Raw genomic sequence first — 14,989 nt, 5'->3', positions numbered from 1 at the left:
ACTGAGGCACAGACAGGATAGTGACTTGGCCAAGCAGAAGCTGGGGTTAGAGGCAGGCCTCCATTAGCTCAGAGAAGAGGTCATCTCCTGAGTTGTCCTGGAAAACTTGCACCTGATTTTGAAGGCAGAGAGAGAAATTCAAGGTGATTAAACTGGGAGGGACTGGGTGAAACTGGCCTTTTCTAGAGATTGCTCTGGCAGAGTGCCCTCCACAAGTGAAGCGTCACTTGAAGTTTGTTTCATAAGTGAACACTTGAACGCTTCACTGTCAAGTTTATTTTGAATCAAGCTCCTAGTTATTTTCTAGTATGTACCTCCACCCCCGCCCCTGCCGTGCAGCTTTTGTTGATGTTATTTCTTTCCACTTGGTTGATGTTTAAGTGATTGATTCAGTTCATAGTGTTTGAACCTCACTTCTTAATGACTAAAAATCAAGATTGAACCTTCTTCCTAGCACAGCAATATTGCACAGTCAGGCTGGCTCACAGTTCAAAGGAAATGCCAGCTCTGAAAGGCAAATGGCTGTAATGACTTAATCTGAGCTCACTTAAAAATTTCGAATGACTGTTTGATTGTCAGAGTTCTGCATACATTGTATTTTATTTCTGTCCGGGTTTCAGTTGGCTAAACACTTCGGTTTGAGCTATGTGTCAAGGCCGAATATTGCATTTTGAAACCTAGAGTCAAATAGCAATTTAAACTCCTGACTTTCATACCTGTCCGTGAAATTTCAGATAAATGAAATGGAAATATAACAGGGCTGCTGTGTTATGAGAAATTGACTCTGCCTCTCCTTGTAGAGAGCTCTTTAAGGGGTAATAATCATTTTACCACATATAAATGTATTAAATATGTATATATACACACATACACATATATTTGCACATATGTATAAACATATATATTCATGTGTGTATTTATAGATATAGATACATACACACATACGTACATATGTATATAAACAAACGTTCCCCCTCCCTTTTTTGGCATGTGGAAATTCCCAGACCAGGGATCAAACCCGTGCCACAGCAGCAACCCAAGCCACTTCAGTGACAATGCCGGATCCTTAACCTGCTGCACTGAACTCCGCATTTTTTTTCTTCTTTTAGACTGCCTTTCACTTTCTTGATTTGCTCATTTGTGATTTCCCCTTACAAATTAGGCTTGTTGGAAACCAGTGGTATTCCAAGAGGCACTTTTGGTCCTTTTGAAAATGAGACCTACTCTCTGAAAATACTTCATCCTGGCTTGTCCATCTCTCTGTCTGTTCCTGCAGCTGGCCCCCCTCTCTACTTCCTTGCCTCTCCCTCTTCTCCTGGGGCAGCTCCGCTGTGGCTGCCTGGTTTAGGATCTTCTTTCCCTGATTGTGTTCCCCGCCTCCCTTAGAGATGGCCTTCGTGACCACTTGCATTGTGTCCTCCGACCCTGGCTGGGAGCACAGGGGCCACTCCCCTCCCCTCAGAGCTTAGGAAAGTGGCATCTGCAGACACCACCTGGCTGCCCAGGGCACTGACATGTGTTTGGGGGCAAAGGAGGACTCTAAAGCCTCACAAACAAAGCCTGCATGCCCACGATCCAGTGGTACTAAAACCACTTCTACCATCTGCCTGGATCCAAATTTGAGAAATGGCCTTTGGTTTGTTCAGAGTCAATTAGTGGTAAAAGTAGGCAGATCATGAACTCCTCAAGAACATGGATCACATCGATTATTTGGGTACTGTATACCAATGCTCACTGGCTTTCATTCTTTTTTTTTTTTTTTAATGGCCGCACTGACAGCATATGGAAGTTCCTGAGCCAGGGATTGAATCCAAGCTGCAGCTGTGACCTGTGCCTCACTTGGCAACCCTGAATCCTTTAACCCACTGTACCAGGCTGGGGATCGAACCTGTGCCTCCACAGCAACCCAAGCCACTGCAGTCAAATCCTTAACCCATGTGCCACAGCGGAAACTCTGACTTTTTTTCAAATTATAGTTGATTTATAGTACTGTGCCAATTTCTTCTCTGCATAACAGTGACCCAGTCATACATATATATATATATATATGTATGACTTTTTCTCATACTATCTTCATTCTTAGTAATTGTTATTTTATTTTATTTTATTTTTTTTGTCTTTTGTCTTTTTTTTTTTTGTTGTTGTTGTTGCTATTTCTTGGGCCGCTCCCGAGGCATATGGAGGTTCCCAGGCTAGGGGTCAAATCAGAGCTGTAGCCACCAGCCTACGCCAGAGCCACAGCAACTCGGGATCCGAGCCGCATCTGCAACCTACACCACAGCTCATGGCAACGCCGGATCGTTAACCCACTGAGCAAGGGCAGGGACCGAACCCGCAACCTCATGGTTCCTAGTCGGGTTCGTTAACCACTGCGCCACGACGGGAACTCCAATAATTGTTATTTTAAAAGGTTCCTCATATAAACCTTTATTGTAGAAAATTTAGGCAAAAAAAGTTAAAGAAAAGGCCAGTGCTCTGAAAAAAAAAAAAAAATCCCCATTATTTTTTTGATGTATATCCTTCTGCCATTTCTTATAGGCACATGCAGACATATGGCTTATGTAAGACACTGTTTTGGAAATTTGACCTTTTCAGTTAATACTCTGATCATCTTTCCAAGGCATTAAATATTCTCATTGAATATCTTTTAAATGCCATAGAACATTCTTTTATATGAATGAATGAAAGTGTTATTTAGGCAGCCCTTTCTGGTTGCAAATTTATGTTTCCAGTGTTTTTGCCACTGTCGATATGGGTTTAAGGAAAACATTCTTGTACCTATTGCTCGTGACCCTCGAATATTTTCTAGGATAAATTCCTTAAAGCAGAAATGCTGGGTCAGTGTTTTGTTTTGTTTGTGTTTTGAAGTTTTTCGTGCATGACGATATCTACTTTTGTTTCTCTCTAGACACTACAACAACAGGAGTGCAAGCTTCTCTATAGCCGAAAAGAGGGTCAGAGGCAAGAAAATAAAAACAAAAATAGATATAAAAACATCCTGCCCTGTAAGTATCAATGTATTTCTCAATATCAGTCACTTTTGGAGATTTTTTTTTTTTTTCAGGGCTGTACCCATGGCATATGTAGGTTCCCAGGCTAGGGGTCAAATCAGAGCTATAGCCGCTGGCCTATGCCACAGTCACAGCAATGCCAGATCCTTAACCCACTGAGCGAGGCCAGGGATCAAACCTATGTCCTGAAGGATATTAGTCAGATTTGTTTCCACTGTGCTGTGATGGGAATTCCACTTTTGGAGATTTTGATTCCCCAAGGCTTGCCACCTCCCAGGGTCTCACCACGATCCTCAGGGGTTCCAGGTTTGTGTCCTTGCTCTGCAGACGTTGGTGCATGTACTTTTGTACAGAATTTGGTCAGTAAATAATTGTCATCAGAATCTTGTCATTTAGATACTGTATTTAATTCTACTTCATTAAAAAAACTTTTTATTATGGAAAGTTTAAAATATATTCAAAAGTAGAGTAGTATAAAGAACCCACGGGTACCCATCACCCAGCTCCAACAATTGTCAACTCATGCCCAGTCTTGATTCATCTATGTTCTGTTACACTTTGCTTCTCTCCCTGAATTATATTGAAGCATATCTCAGATATCATTGTTATTTATCTGTACTTTACTCTTCTTTTTTTTTTTAAAATCCTTTTTGTTTTGAAATGATTTTTAGATTCACACACGAAGTTACAAAGATATGTAGGGGGTTTCCCTTGTACCCTTTACCCAGCTTCTCCCAGTGAAAATGTCTTATCTATCCATAGTGCATTATCAACACCAGGGAATTGACATTACTACTTTAGTCTCCATAAAGAAAACATTATGAGGCCTCATGTTCAGATTATTGTCATATTCACTTAGAGTTTAGTTTTTGATGCTGTTTAATCATTAAATGAACACAACTTGGACGAAGTTGAGGTTGAACTGATTTGAACTGACCTGCCCTGAGAGGTCTGGGTACTTTTGTGACTATGCTCTCGTTTTCTTCCAGTTGATCATACCAGGGTCGTCTTACATGATGGTGATCCCAATGAGCCTGTTTCAGATTACATCAATGCAAATATCATCATGGTAAACTTGGCTTTTCACAGTGTTTCTGACTTTACCTTGCTAGCCGATTTTTCTATTATAAATCCTTCCTTCCTAAAAGCAGCTTTCAGATGTTTGAAGGATTTTCTTCCTAAATTTCTAGCCTGAATTTGAAACCAAGTGCAACAACTCAAAGCCCAAAAAGAGTTACATTGCCACACAAGGCTGCCTGCAAAACACGGTGAATGACTTTTGGCGGATGGTATTTCAGGAGAACTCCCGAGTAATTGTCATGACAACAAAAGAAGTGGAGAGAGGAAAGGTATACTACATACTCTGCTTTTTTAAAGTATTGGACATGTCAGGTTGATCATGTTAAGAACTGAATAAACACATTTCACTTTCTCTTACCCTCTGGAAAAAAGGGATCAGGAGAAATTTGGTTATGACATACTTTGGTATAGTTTTCTTTATATTTCTTCTGCTTGGAAGTCATGGAACTTCTTGGGTCTGTGGACTTACAATTTTCTTCAAATGTGAGTAATGTTTACTATGTCTTCAAATATGTACCCTCAACCCACTTTTTCTGGATACCAATTACACGTATATTAGGCTGTTTAAAGTTGTCCTATTGCTCATTGAGACCTGGTTCCCCTCTGTGTTTTGTTTTGGATAAGTTTCTTTTGCTATACATCTTTCAGTTAATCTTTTCTTCTGCAGGGTATAATCTGCTGTTTGTCTTCTCCAGTGAAATTTTCATGCAGACCTTTCTGATAATCTCCTCCCTTGGTATTCCCCCGGTGCACAGAAGGAAAACCAGACTCTGGACTGCCTTTGATTCTGGGGCTTTAATTTAAAGCTAAAGTATTAGGGCTTGCAGTTTAGAATTTGTTTGCCAAGGTTTATATCAGAGTTTGGGAAGCTGGGAGGGGAGCACAGTACTTTGCAGAAGTGTAGTGTCAGCTACGGTGTTAGGAGTTGTGGTTTAATTTGTGTTGAGCGACCAGCAGTCCTCAGAATGGATTGACCACTAACCGCATTGATACACTTAATAGTAAATGTTTATTTGGGATAATAAAAATTGAATCAAATCTGTCAAAGAGGTATTTGGATCTGCAGCATACTAGAATTAAAGACAAATTCAGAATAATAAATAAAAGACCGCATAAACTGTGCCAAGCAAAAAACTAGCACCATCCATTAATTCTTCTGTCGAACTTTCCTTCTACCATTTTTTTTCCCACTTCATCATCGACTGTGGGGATGTCTGTAGCTGCTCTCTTATTTCTTGTGTAATAACAGTGAATTTCTCTGTTTTCCCGATGTACAAGGTAGATTTCTCTTGCTGATGTTTGTGTCTTGGTGGTTGTGGAAAGTGAGTGGTGTGGGTGACCGCTCCCAGGAAAAAACAAGACACAAAAGCGTTCTCTGCCCAGGATACATCACCAAATACATGCAGACTCATCTCTCAGTGAGCGAAATCTCTTCCTTTTTGGCAGCAAGCATGATTCTCTTGGTGCCATGTTTTCCAATCTGCCTGCTCTGAAGCCAGCAGCTATTGCGGGCTTGGCGTTCCCAGGCACCCAGTTATGTGAAGGTGGCATGTGTAGCAGGTATCAAATGGATCTGGATATAGAAAAAGCAGCTGGTTCAGACCCCATATCAGCTGCCTTTCTGTGCTGGAGTTATTCACACTTAGGTTAGATAAGGCACGGAGGCCTCCCACACTGGTGCGGAAAGGAACCAGACAGTCTGGCTCACTGGGCAGCCCATCCACCTCCAGAGTCCCTGCTCGCCTTCCCTGCAGAGTGACTGGCAGATTCCGGAATTCAGAGCTCAGTGGTTGCTAGACAAGCACCCTTGCATGGGGTAGTTCCCCTCTCTCTGCCTCAGGTTCTTTGGGAGAGAAATAAATGAGCACCGGCTCTCCTCTGACTTGTGGCTTAGGGCAGACAGCTCTGCAATGGTGGCTTTCTCTTCCCACTTCTCCTTGGTTCACCATGCACCGACTTTTCTTATTTGAAGTCTTCTTTCCTTTTCTTTGAAAATCCAACAGTTAGATACCAGATAGGCCCTCTTCCAAGTTAGCAGTCATTAAGACTCAAACATGGTGGTTCTCTGCTGCTTTAGGCTTTCATACCAGAGTTCGCAGAGATTAACTGTCTTTTCTCTGATCCCTTCCAGAGTAAATGTGTCAAATACTGGCCTGATGAGTATGCGCTAAAAGAATATGGGGTCATGCGCGTTAGGAACGTCAAAGAAAGTGCCGCTCATGACTATACATTAAGAGAACTTAAACTTTCAAAGGTTGGACAAGTAAGTATATTGTCGTACTTTAGAGACTTTGTAACTGCTAATCCAGCGTGGTGCAGTTACTTCTGTTGGCAAACATTCAGGCATTCCTTCACTTATTGATTGACGTCCATTTGTTGGGTGCCTTTTATGTACCAGGGTCCGTGGAGGTACTACTGGTACATCGCAAACCAGATCAGCGCCATCCCTGCACCCACAGAGCCTAGGGAGGTGGAAGGTTCACGAGTGAAAACCAACTAAGCTCTCCGATTGTGCTGGGTCTGTGAAAATCACAGGATGATGGGTTAGAGAGTGACTGGGTACCCATGGCAGAGTGAACAGGAGGGGCCTCTCTGACAGGGAGCCATGGAAGCCAAGGCCTGAAGGTGGAGGAGTGGCCAGAGGGTCAGGAGAGGAGTGTTCCAAGCAGAGGGAGCAGCACGTGCAAAGGCCTTGAGGCCTGTTAATGACCAAATTCCATGATGTCAGATTTTAATTGTATATAGTTCGAGTTTGTCCCTAGGTCAACTAACTTTGAATCCAGAATGATTTGGTTTCAGTTTAATTTTGTGGTTATAGGGGCTTACTCCTTCCAGGTCCTTTGGGGACACAGAGGCGAATGTAACAGCCTCTGTCCTCAAGGAATTGCAGTTACGTAGCCACAAGGTGCCTTGTACACAGATACCTACGCTCTTGAGCAGACACCGCCTGCCACACCTGTCTAAGGTGTGGTGGTTCTGCTGAGGCTGGGCTTCATTCCCCAAATTCCCCTGTGTGTTGGGGACCGTCTCAGAAGAGGTTGGGCCTTTAAGGATGGGGTTTCTGTGGAAGAAGAGGTGGAGAGAGGGCCTCCCAGATGAAGCGTCCTTGTGGACCAGGCTTTTGAAGTGCCAGCTGTAGGGAAATGGGATTTATAGGGAACGAAGGCAAGTGGGAACTGAGGGAGGGAGTAAACTTGGGTTGAGAGAGGTCGGGACCAAGCTGGGAAGAGTCTCATGTGAAGAAATCTAAGTTTTATTCATGAGTTGGTGGCGGTTCTCATGCCAAGTGTTCACACATCCAGAGATGGGTGCCAGGAGGGTATCCGAACAGCCCATAGGGAGAATTGGGCTGGGATGACCCTAGCGGCTGGTCTAGGTCTGATGGCCTCCTCACCTTGTTATGCTACTTTTTTCTTCCTTTGGAAATGAATGTCATGTAAAATGCCAGAATAAACTGGGAGAAAAGCAAGGGACTCAAGAGATGCCTTGTGTGTGGGGGTGCAGTCTGCAGGGTGCTCAGGGGCAGTTCGACTATTGGAGGAGGAGGAGGAATCTGACTTCTTAGGGTTTTGCGTCTGAGTGGTGATGGCGCATGGCAGAGGTCTGAAAAGCTGGGAGAAGATGGTCAGGATGGTAGGGCTGGGATCATCTAGATAAAAGACAGTAAGTGGTGGCAGCGGCGGTGGAAAGAAGAGCACTGAAGGGAAATAGTTGTGGAAATAAATGGGAAGGGATTTGATGATGGCGTGAATGCGGGGCGGGGGTGGCATTTAGGCAGAACCTCCTGGACACGTAACGTTTGAGAAGCCTTGGAGACATCAAGGCAAAGAGACCAGGGAGGCAAAGGTTGGGGTTGGGTGAGGAGGGGAGGCAGGGTACAGAGGATCATGGCTGGGTTGGCTTTGCCTGATGAGGGTCAGTACTTCTTGAAAGAGGCGAAGTGGCCACAGGTGCAGGGAGGACCGCTGACGTGGATTTTCTCTAAATTCTCTTATCAGGCGTGAGGCTGGGTCATCCCTTGACATTCAAAAGGAATAGGAAGATGAAGGGTTTGAAGAAAGTGGGAAAGGATGAAATAGTAAATTGTGTAGTGAGGCAAGAAATGCAGTAAATTTCTGGGCTGTGCTGGGTGCCCAAGTGAGGTGTGACCTTGAACATTTAGTTATACCAATCACCTGGTCTGGTTTTCTCCAAGGACACTCTGTCTCTTGGGTACAAAACAGAGCAAGTGAGTGCTTGGGTTCATCCAGGCCTGGGGCTTTGCCGGGGGGTACAGTGGATGGAGAGAGGGTGGAGGGAGTGGAGGTCCATGGAGGGTGATGGTCAGGAGCTGGGTAAGAAGGTGGAGAGTGGAGGAGGGCTTGGCAGTCTGGTGAGTTCCGTGAGGGGGTCGGGGGACTGAAGTGAGCTGGAAACTTAGGTGGTTGTGCTCCCGAGGAGATCTGATGTCAGCCGGGGTCAGTTCTCCTGACGGTGTGAGAGGGTGGAGGTGCAGTCGATTGCAGAGATGGCGAGAGGAGCTGGAAAAATGTAGCTGTCAGGCAGAAATGAGAGCGGGATTTCAAGGACATTGGACAAAGATTCCAGGTAGGTTTTTCTTCAGTTAGTGATAAACTACACATCTTCTTGTTATGAGGTGTTTCTCAGTAGCAGGTGGATTTTTCTTCAGTGTTAGTGATAAACCATCCATCTTTTTGTTATCAGAGATTTTGGAGTCGCAGTTCTGGGAAATGCTGGCGTTTGGGCTTGTATTTTGCACCTTTGGACGAAGGTGCTAACTAGGGACAGATCACTTCTCCGGAATTGCTCACAGATTGTCTGCTTTTTTGTATAGCACTTTCCATTTTTTCCTAAAGGGCTATCACGTGATCTTATTTAAATCTCCTTATTGCCTGGGAAGGAGAAGTTGGGGCAGAGACCTTAGTGGCCATTTATGAGGGAGGAGGAGCAAGGTTGCTCAGGACCACTGCGTCGCTCTCATTCCCTGTCCTTTCTGGGACCCGTGTGGCCCCTTGATTTTCAGCTTGTTGGTAACATCCAGAAAAACCTTTTTCATGACTCAGCAGATTAAATGCACGTAATTTAAGGAAAGATCTTGATTGTGGTTCAGATTCCGTGGATGTTCTGAAGGTCACTGGTGGTGGACATTGTCTAGTTACTCTCTCTGTCGTTAAGATCTGCTTTAAAAGTGTTACTTAGGAGTTCCCATTGTGGCTCAATGGGTTACAAACCTGACTAGTATCCGTGAGGATGCAGGTTTAATCCCTGGCCTCGCTCAGTGGGTTAAGGATCCGCTGTTGGCGTGAGCTGTGGTGTAGGTTGCAGACGAAGCTCAGGTCCCAAGTTGCTGTGGTGTAGGCTGGCAGCTGCAGCTCCGATTTGATCCCTAGCCTGGGAACTTCCATATGCCGCAGATGTGGTCCTAAAAAGCAAATAAACAAAAAAAGGATGTTACTTAGCTCAGATTGTGTCCAGATATTTAGGAAGAAGGCATAGTGATGAATGGTGCTGTTACAGTCATCTGCTCTGGGTAGACCCAGAGCATGATGCTTTTTGGTTCTCTGTGGTCTTGGTACCATTGTTGACCTTTGTTAATGCTCATGCCTCACAAGAGTGCCAGTGTGCTTCTCTGCAGCGGCTGTGTGTGTGACTGGCCTTGTTCAGTCCTCACAGTGGTATTGTGATAGAGATTCTTTTCCCCACCTGCAGATGAAGAAGTTGGGGCTTGGCGATGCCCAGGGGCCACTGTGGGTGTGAATGCTGGGACTTGGGCCTCAATCCAGCCATCTGATTGCAAAGCCTGTCATCTTATCTGCTTTGCACCAAACAGAAATTTACTCTCATATTATAATAAAAGTGTCTGTTGGGGGAGAAGAGGAAGGCCAGATATAAAAGGACAAAGGAACAAGTGTCTTGAGGGAGCACCTGTTTTCTCATCTGGGGAGGAGAGCCCTGAGCCCAGAGGCCTCAGGTGCCTGGCAAGTTGAGCTACGCTTGGATGAGGAGAAACAGGGCCATTCTCTGCCGCTGATGATTCAGAGACTGCTGCAGGTTGTGGTTCCCTGAAGAACAAATTGCTGTGCGAGACGTCTTGGTTCTTATGACAGAGGCAAGGGGTTGCCTCCGGGATTGCTCAGCCAGACCCAAAAGGAAGAGAGACCTGGGAAACTTGTGGAGGGACCTGTACATGGAACGTGAGCAGCCTCTGTCGGCCTGGGCCCCAGCTCGTGTAGGATCTGGGAAAGATGGGATCCGGGCTCCTCCTCAACCCCTTGATTTATTTAATTCTTTTCTGGTTTTTCTTGGCTCTACTCCAGGGGAATACGGAGAGAACGGTCTGGCAATACCACTTTCGGACCTGGCCGGACCATGGAGTGCCCAGTGACCCCGGGGGTGTGCTGGACTTCCTGGAGGAGGTCCACCACAAGCAGGAGAGCATCATGGATGCAGGGCCTGTGGTGGTTCACTGCAGGTGACCAATTCCTTCCGCCTCTAGGATGCCGCCTGTCCCATCTCCTAATACCCAGGGGGCTTGTTTTCACCTGTCTTTCCCCGACTTTTTAACAGTGGGAAGAATCTAGTCTTTTTTTGAGGCGTGGGTAACTGCATTAAGGGGCATTTGGACCCCAAAGCATATTTCCCATAGATCCTACGGGACTGCCAGGCTCAGGGTGTGGTGGGGCAGAGGGCGGTGGCAGGGTCCTTATTCTCAAGGAGCCCTTAGTCTGGTAATGATTGCTTGGTTTTCTTTTTTAATATAGTAATTTAGGATTCATCTCTTTGATTGTGATTCTGTTCTCTTTTTCCATGGAAATAAGGTATATATTTTTTCCCTGACGGTATACTTGTTTGCTTCAGAATATTTGGACCCCTCCCCACACAGGGTTCCAGAAGCTATGCCCATGGTCTCCACACCTGTGTTTACAGTTTGGGCTTCATTATTTTACTGGGGAAAGTTTGGTCTCCTAAATCTCTCTCATGTTGGGCAAGTAGATATGTGTGAATTGTTGTTTATTCATTTTTTGTAAAGCTCCCATCCCAACATCTGAGCTCCTTGTTATTCATCCCTTGTTCATCCTCACAGCAACCCATTTCACAGATGAGGAAACTGAGGGTCAGAGAGGTTAAGGGGCTTGCCTCAGATACATCGTGCTGGAGAAGCTGGGCTCCGAGGGCAGGATGGACTGAGTCCAAAGCCCTGTCCTCTTTGCTAATATATTTGCAAATATAGACAGACAATCTTATAAATACTCCCAAGAGCAAACATTGTTTCTATTAACATTAATAGCTTGGTTTGAGTATAAAACTCTCATGAATGACTCTGTTGTCCTTGCTCATTGTCCTTCTGCCCACAGTGCTGGAATTGGCCGGACAGGGACGTTCATTGTGATTGATATTCTTATTGACATCATCAGAGAGAAAGGTAAGTCATCCGGAGGGCAAGACACTAACGGTTCCCGTTGTCCGTTTCTGGAAGAAAAGTGCTGGTGAAAATAACCTGTGGAAAACAATTAAATGTTAAAATATTTTCACAAAAATCTGGGCGAAAGACTTCAACTTTCAACATGTTTGCCAGAGAACTAAAGTGATGCTCTTTGAGCTTTTGACATAAATCAAAGCCTAGGTGCTGCAGATCCCGCTGCTATGGTCTCTTTGTTGAACGTGCAGTGGTGGTCTTTACCCAGCTGCCCAATCCCTGCTGGTGGAATGGGGCCGTGCTGTGGGGACTTGAGGGACTCCTCACCTCTGACACTTTACCACGTAGTCATCTAGGATTGTTGGTATTGATTGGAAGGCCAGTGCTGTGGCCCTTGGACCATGTTCAGTTAGAATATTAAAAACTAAGTTTGCTTTGCCTTAGAGTCTGCTGAACGTTGTGCGTTAAACCACTTCACCTCGTCTCTGCAGTTTCTCCTGATGCTTCGTGGTGCTTGCTTTGTAGGTGTTGACTGCGACATTGACGTTCCCAAAACTATTCAGATGGTGCGGTCTCAGAGGTCAGGGATGGTCCAGACAGAAGCACAGTACCGATTCATCTATATGGCCGTCCAGCATTATATTGAAACACTACAGCGCAGGATTGAAGAAGAACAGGTACCAAGCAGAAAGCTGGCGTGTGGATTTTCAGTGGTTTTTTTTGTTTTGTTTTGGTTTTTGGTTTTTTTGGGGGGGGCAGCTTAGATATGCCCTCCTTTTGAGCGGGAGGACAGACTTTGATAGATATCTCTTTCTTTGAGAATGAGGAACAAGTTCCCAACCAGGTAGGGCTTCTCCAGGCACAAATTATTCCTTACTTCACAACTCTGAATTTTCAGCGTAGAGTAGCTCAGGGAGGGGCACCAGGCCTGACAGACTAGGGACCAACCACAGGAAGGTTTGGATTTTCCCAGGCTCACATGGCAAGCTTTGAACTCAAAGCCTCGATGCTTCCAGCCTTTTCCAGTTTTGATCCAGGCCGTATTGATCCTGATTCCATCTCTTAAAGGAATGCCTCATTCTTACACAGCACACGGGCTGGATCTGCCAACTTGGTCGAATTGGAAACAGTAAAATTTCAGTTTTAATAAGTCATGCCTAATGAACAATGTGAAATTGGAGCCTTTCCATTTGAAGCTACTCAGAGCAGACACAAAGCTGAGTTAATTAGGACTGAGGAGACTGCTCCTTTGGAGAGCTGTGCTTATCCTCTGCCCCACCCCTAACCCTTTGCCATGCTGCAGACAGGGGAGTGTCTAAACATCAGCGCTATTTGCCTGCTCTTTATTGCCTGTCAGAAAACTCAGCTTCTTAAAATGGGAAGTAAGTTCTTCTCAAAATGGGACCTGCCACCTAACTGAAAAATTTCTAGCCTAGCAGCCTAGTGGCCACATTACCAAAGCATGGTTGGTTAGCCAGAGTGAGTAAGATCTCAGTCCACACAAAAGTACTCACCAGATTGTTTCATTGTACAAAAACATCTTTAGAAGTGGCGCATGTATAGAAAGGTAAGGTCAAACAGTTAACAAGCTACTGGTTTTGTTTTTTGTTGTTTTTTTTTTTTTTTTAGGGAAGAAATAGATTTATTAAGATAGGACGCTTGAGAGAGATGCAATCAGGCAGGCACAGAAGCTCTGCAAGCTACTGGTTTTGAACTTTAGTACTTTAAGTCTGACTTTGTGTTATGCTGTGTGCTATGAAATATTAAGATGGTTACTATAGGCTGTTTTATAATTGTCTTCCGGTTATATTTATTGGAGCCCAGAATACTTAAAGCAAAAGTTACCCAAGGAGAAGGAGTCCTTAATAAATACAAAGAGAGTGTATTACATTTGGTACAAATTTGAAATTATTCGGGAACATCTTGAAGCACATAATGTAGTCTTGCTCAGAAAAGCTGGGGGAAAAGCTCTCGATTTACTTCAGAAGCTCTGGTTTTTCTTCTTGTTTTGGAGAACTTAGGGACTTCCCCTCCCAGCTTTTCTGACACTTCAGATCTTCCCGTTACCATATACGGTCCCTCTGACCCTAAATCTGAAGTTGTAATTTAGATATAGGAACTACTTTTTTTTTTTTTTGTCTTTTGTCTCCACAGCATATGGAGGTTCCCAGGCTAGGGGTCTAATTGGAGCTGTAGCTGCCAGCCACAGCCACAGCCACAGCAGCGCCAGATCCGAATTGTGTCTGCGACCTACACCTCAGCTCATGGCAACGTGGGATCCTTAACCCACTGAGCGAGGCCAGGAATCGAACCTGAAATCTCATGGTTCCTAGTCGGATTCGTTTCTTCTGCGCCAAGACGGAACTCCTGGATATAGGAACTACTTAAATAAAATCTTTATTGCTGCCCTTTTATGGGGGGTGTGAGGTCGGGGAGGTAGAATAGTTTAAGTATTACTCAGTATGGACTCTAGAAACTTGATGTCTTCGATGGTCCGGTCCCATGAGTACTGAATGCATGCGTTCATCCACTCAGCCAATACTTTTTTGGTGCCAGCATGTACCAGCACTTTAACAGCTATTTGGTGTATGAGCCTTTGAACTAACAGAAAATTGTGTGGTTTAGATTATATTTATTTTTAAAAATTGGATTCTGTGATATACAGTTTTCTGCATTGTACTGTTTGATTCAGTATAGGAACTTGCCACTTGATTTTGTGGTAAGGTAGGAAATATTTTAATTTAGTAGAAGATTTAAGTGGCAGACTTAAAGATATTAAACCCGTCTGATTTTTAAATTAAGCAGAAGAACAAAACTCATTTAGGGTAATTGATTATTTTGAAATATAGTGATTTTCAAAATTACGAAGCATTAAGGAACTTTGAGAATGAAAGAATTTGCTCTAGAGGGATAAATGAAAAAAAGAAATAACAATCAGGGGTGGAGAGCTGGGGGTGGGGTGGGGAAGGAAGTAGAGAAACAGCATTTGAAGGAGGAAATGCAGAAACGGAGGTGGGAAGCCAGGGAAATGCAAATGAGCGAGGAAGATAAAATTCCCAAGTCTTTAAAAATGGATCTTCTTGCACACTGCTGTTTACCTTTGTTAATTTCCATTTACAGTATTAAAACAGTTTTTAAAAAATTTGCAGAAACGGTTTCCCTGGTGGCTCAGCCAGGTGGTAGTTAAAGATCTGGCATTGTCACTGCTGTGGTTTGGATTGCTCCTGTGGTGCAGGTTCCGTCCCTGGCCTGGGAACTTGGCATTGCCATGAGCGCAGCTAAAAAAGTTTTTTTTTTAATTTGCAGAAACAGTGTATGAAAGTCCCTTCACCCAGCTTTCCTGACTGTTAACATTTTAACACACTTACTTTATTATCATTTACTCCCATTCTCTCTCTGCATATATATGTGTGTGTATTATGTATATATATATCTATAGTAGGTGTGTGTGAAACATGCATATATATATATACACACAAAA

The 14,989-nt window shown here is 44.2% G+C and overlaps 1 protein-coding gene across 2 annotated transcripts in view; it reads left to right on the top strand.

Annotated features, from left to right (window-relative positions):
• PTPN11 (protein tyrosine phosphatase non-receptor type 11) overlaps positions 1–14,989 on the top strand; it is a 91,284-nt gene that overhangs the window by 56,282 nt on the left and 20,013 nt on the right. Inside the window, exons 7-13 of one of the 2 annotated variants that reach the window (XM_047759668.1) lie at positions 2,909–3,005; positions 4,001–4,080; positions 4,202–4,360; positions 6,223–6,354; positions 10,409–10,563; positions 11,447–11,514; positions 12,034–12,185. In XM_047759668.1, the coding sequence (XP_047615624.1) occupies positions 2,909–3,005; positions 4,001–4,080; positions 4,202–4,360; positions 6,223–6,354; positions 10,409–10,563; positions 11,447–11,514; positions 12,034–12,185 (843 nt within the window). Of the gene's footprint in view, positions 1–2,908; positions 3,006–4,000; positions 4,081–4,201; positions 4,361–6,222; positions 6,355–10,396; positions 10,564–11,446; positions 11,515–12,033; positions 12,186–14,989 lie in introns of both variants that reach the window. The other variant, XM_047759667.1, reaches the window with a different exon arrangement.

This window comes from Phacochoerus africanus, chromosome 15, assembly GCF_016906955.1.
Source record: "Phacochoerus africanus isolate WHEZ1 chromosome 15, ROS_Pafr_v1, whole genome shotgun sequence".
NCBI classification, from domain to species: Eukaryota; Metazoa; Chordata; class Mammalia; order Artiodactyla; family Suidae; genus Phacochoerus; species Phacochoerus africanus.
Note: the sequence above shows the minus strand (reverse complement) of the source record. Positions and strands in the feature narration are given on the sequence as shown.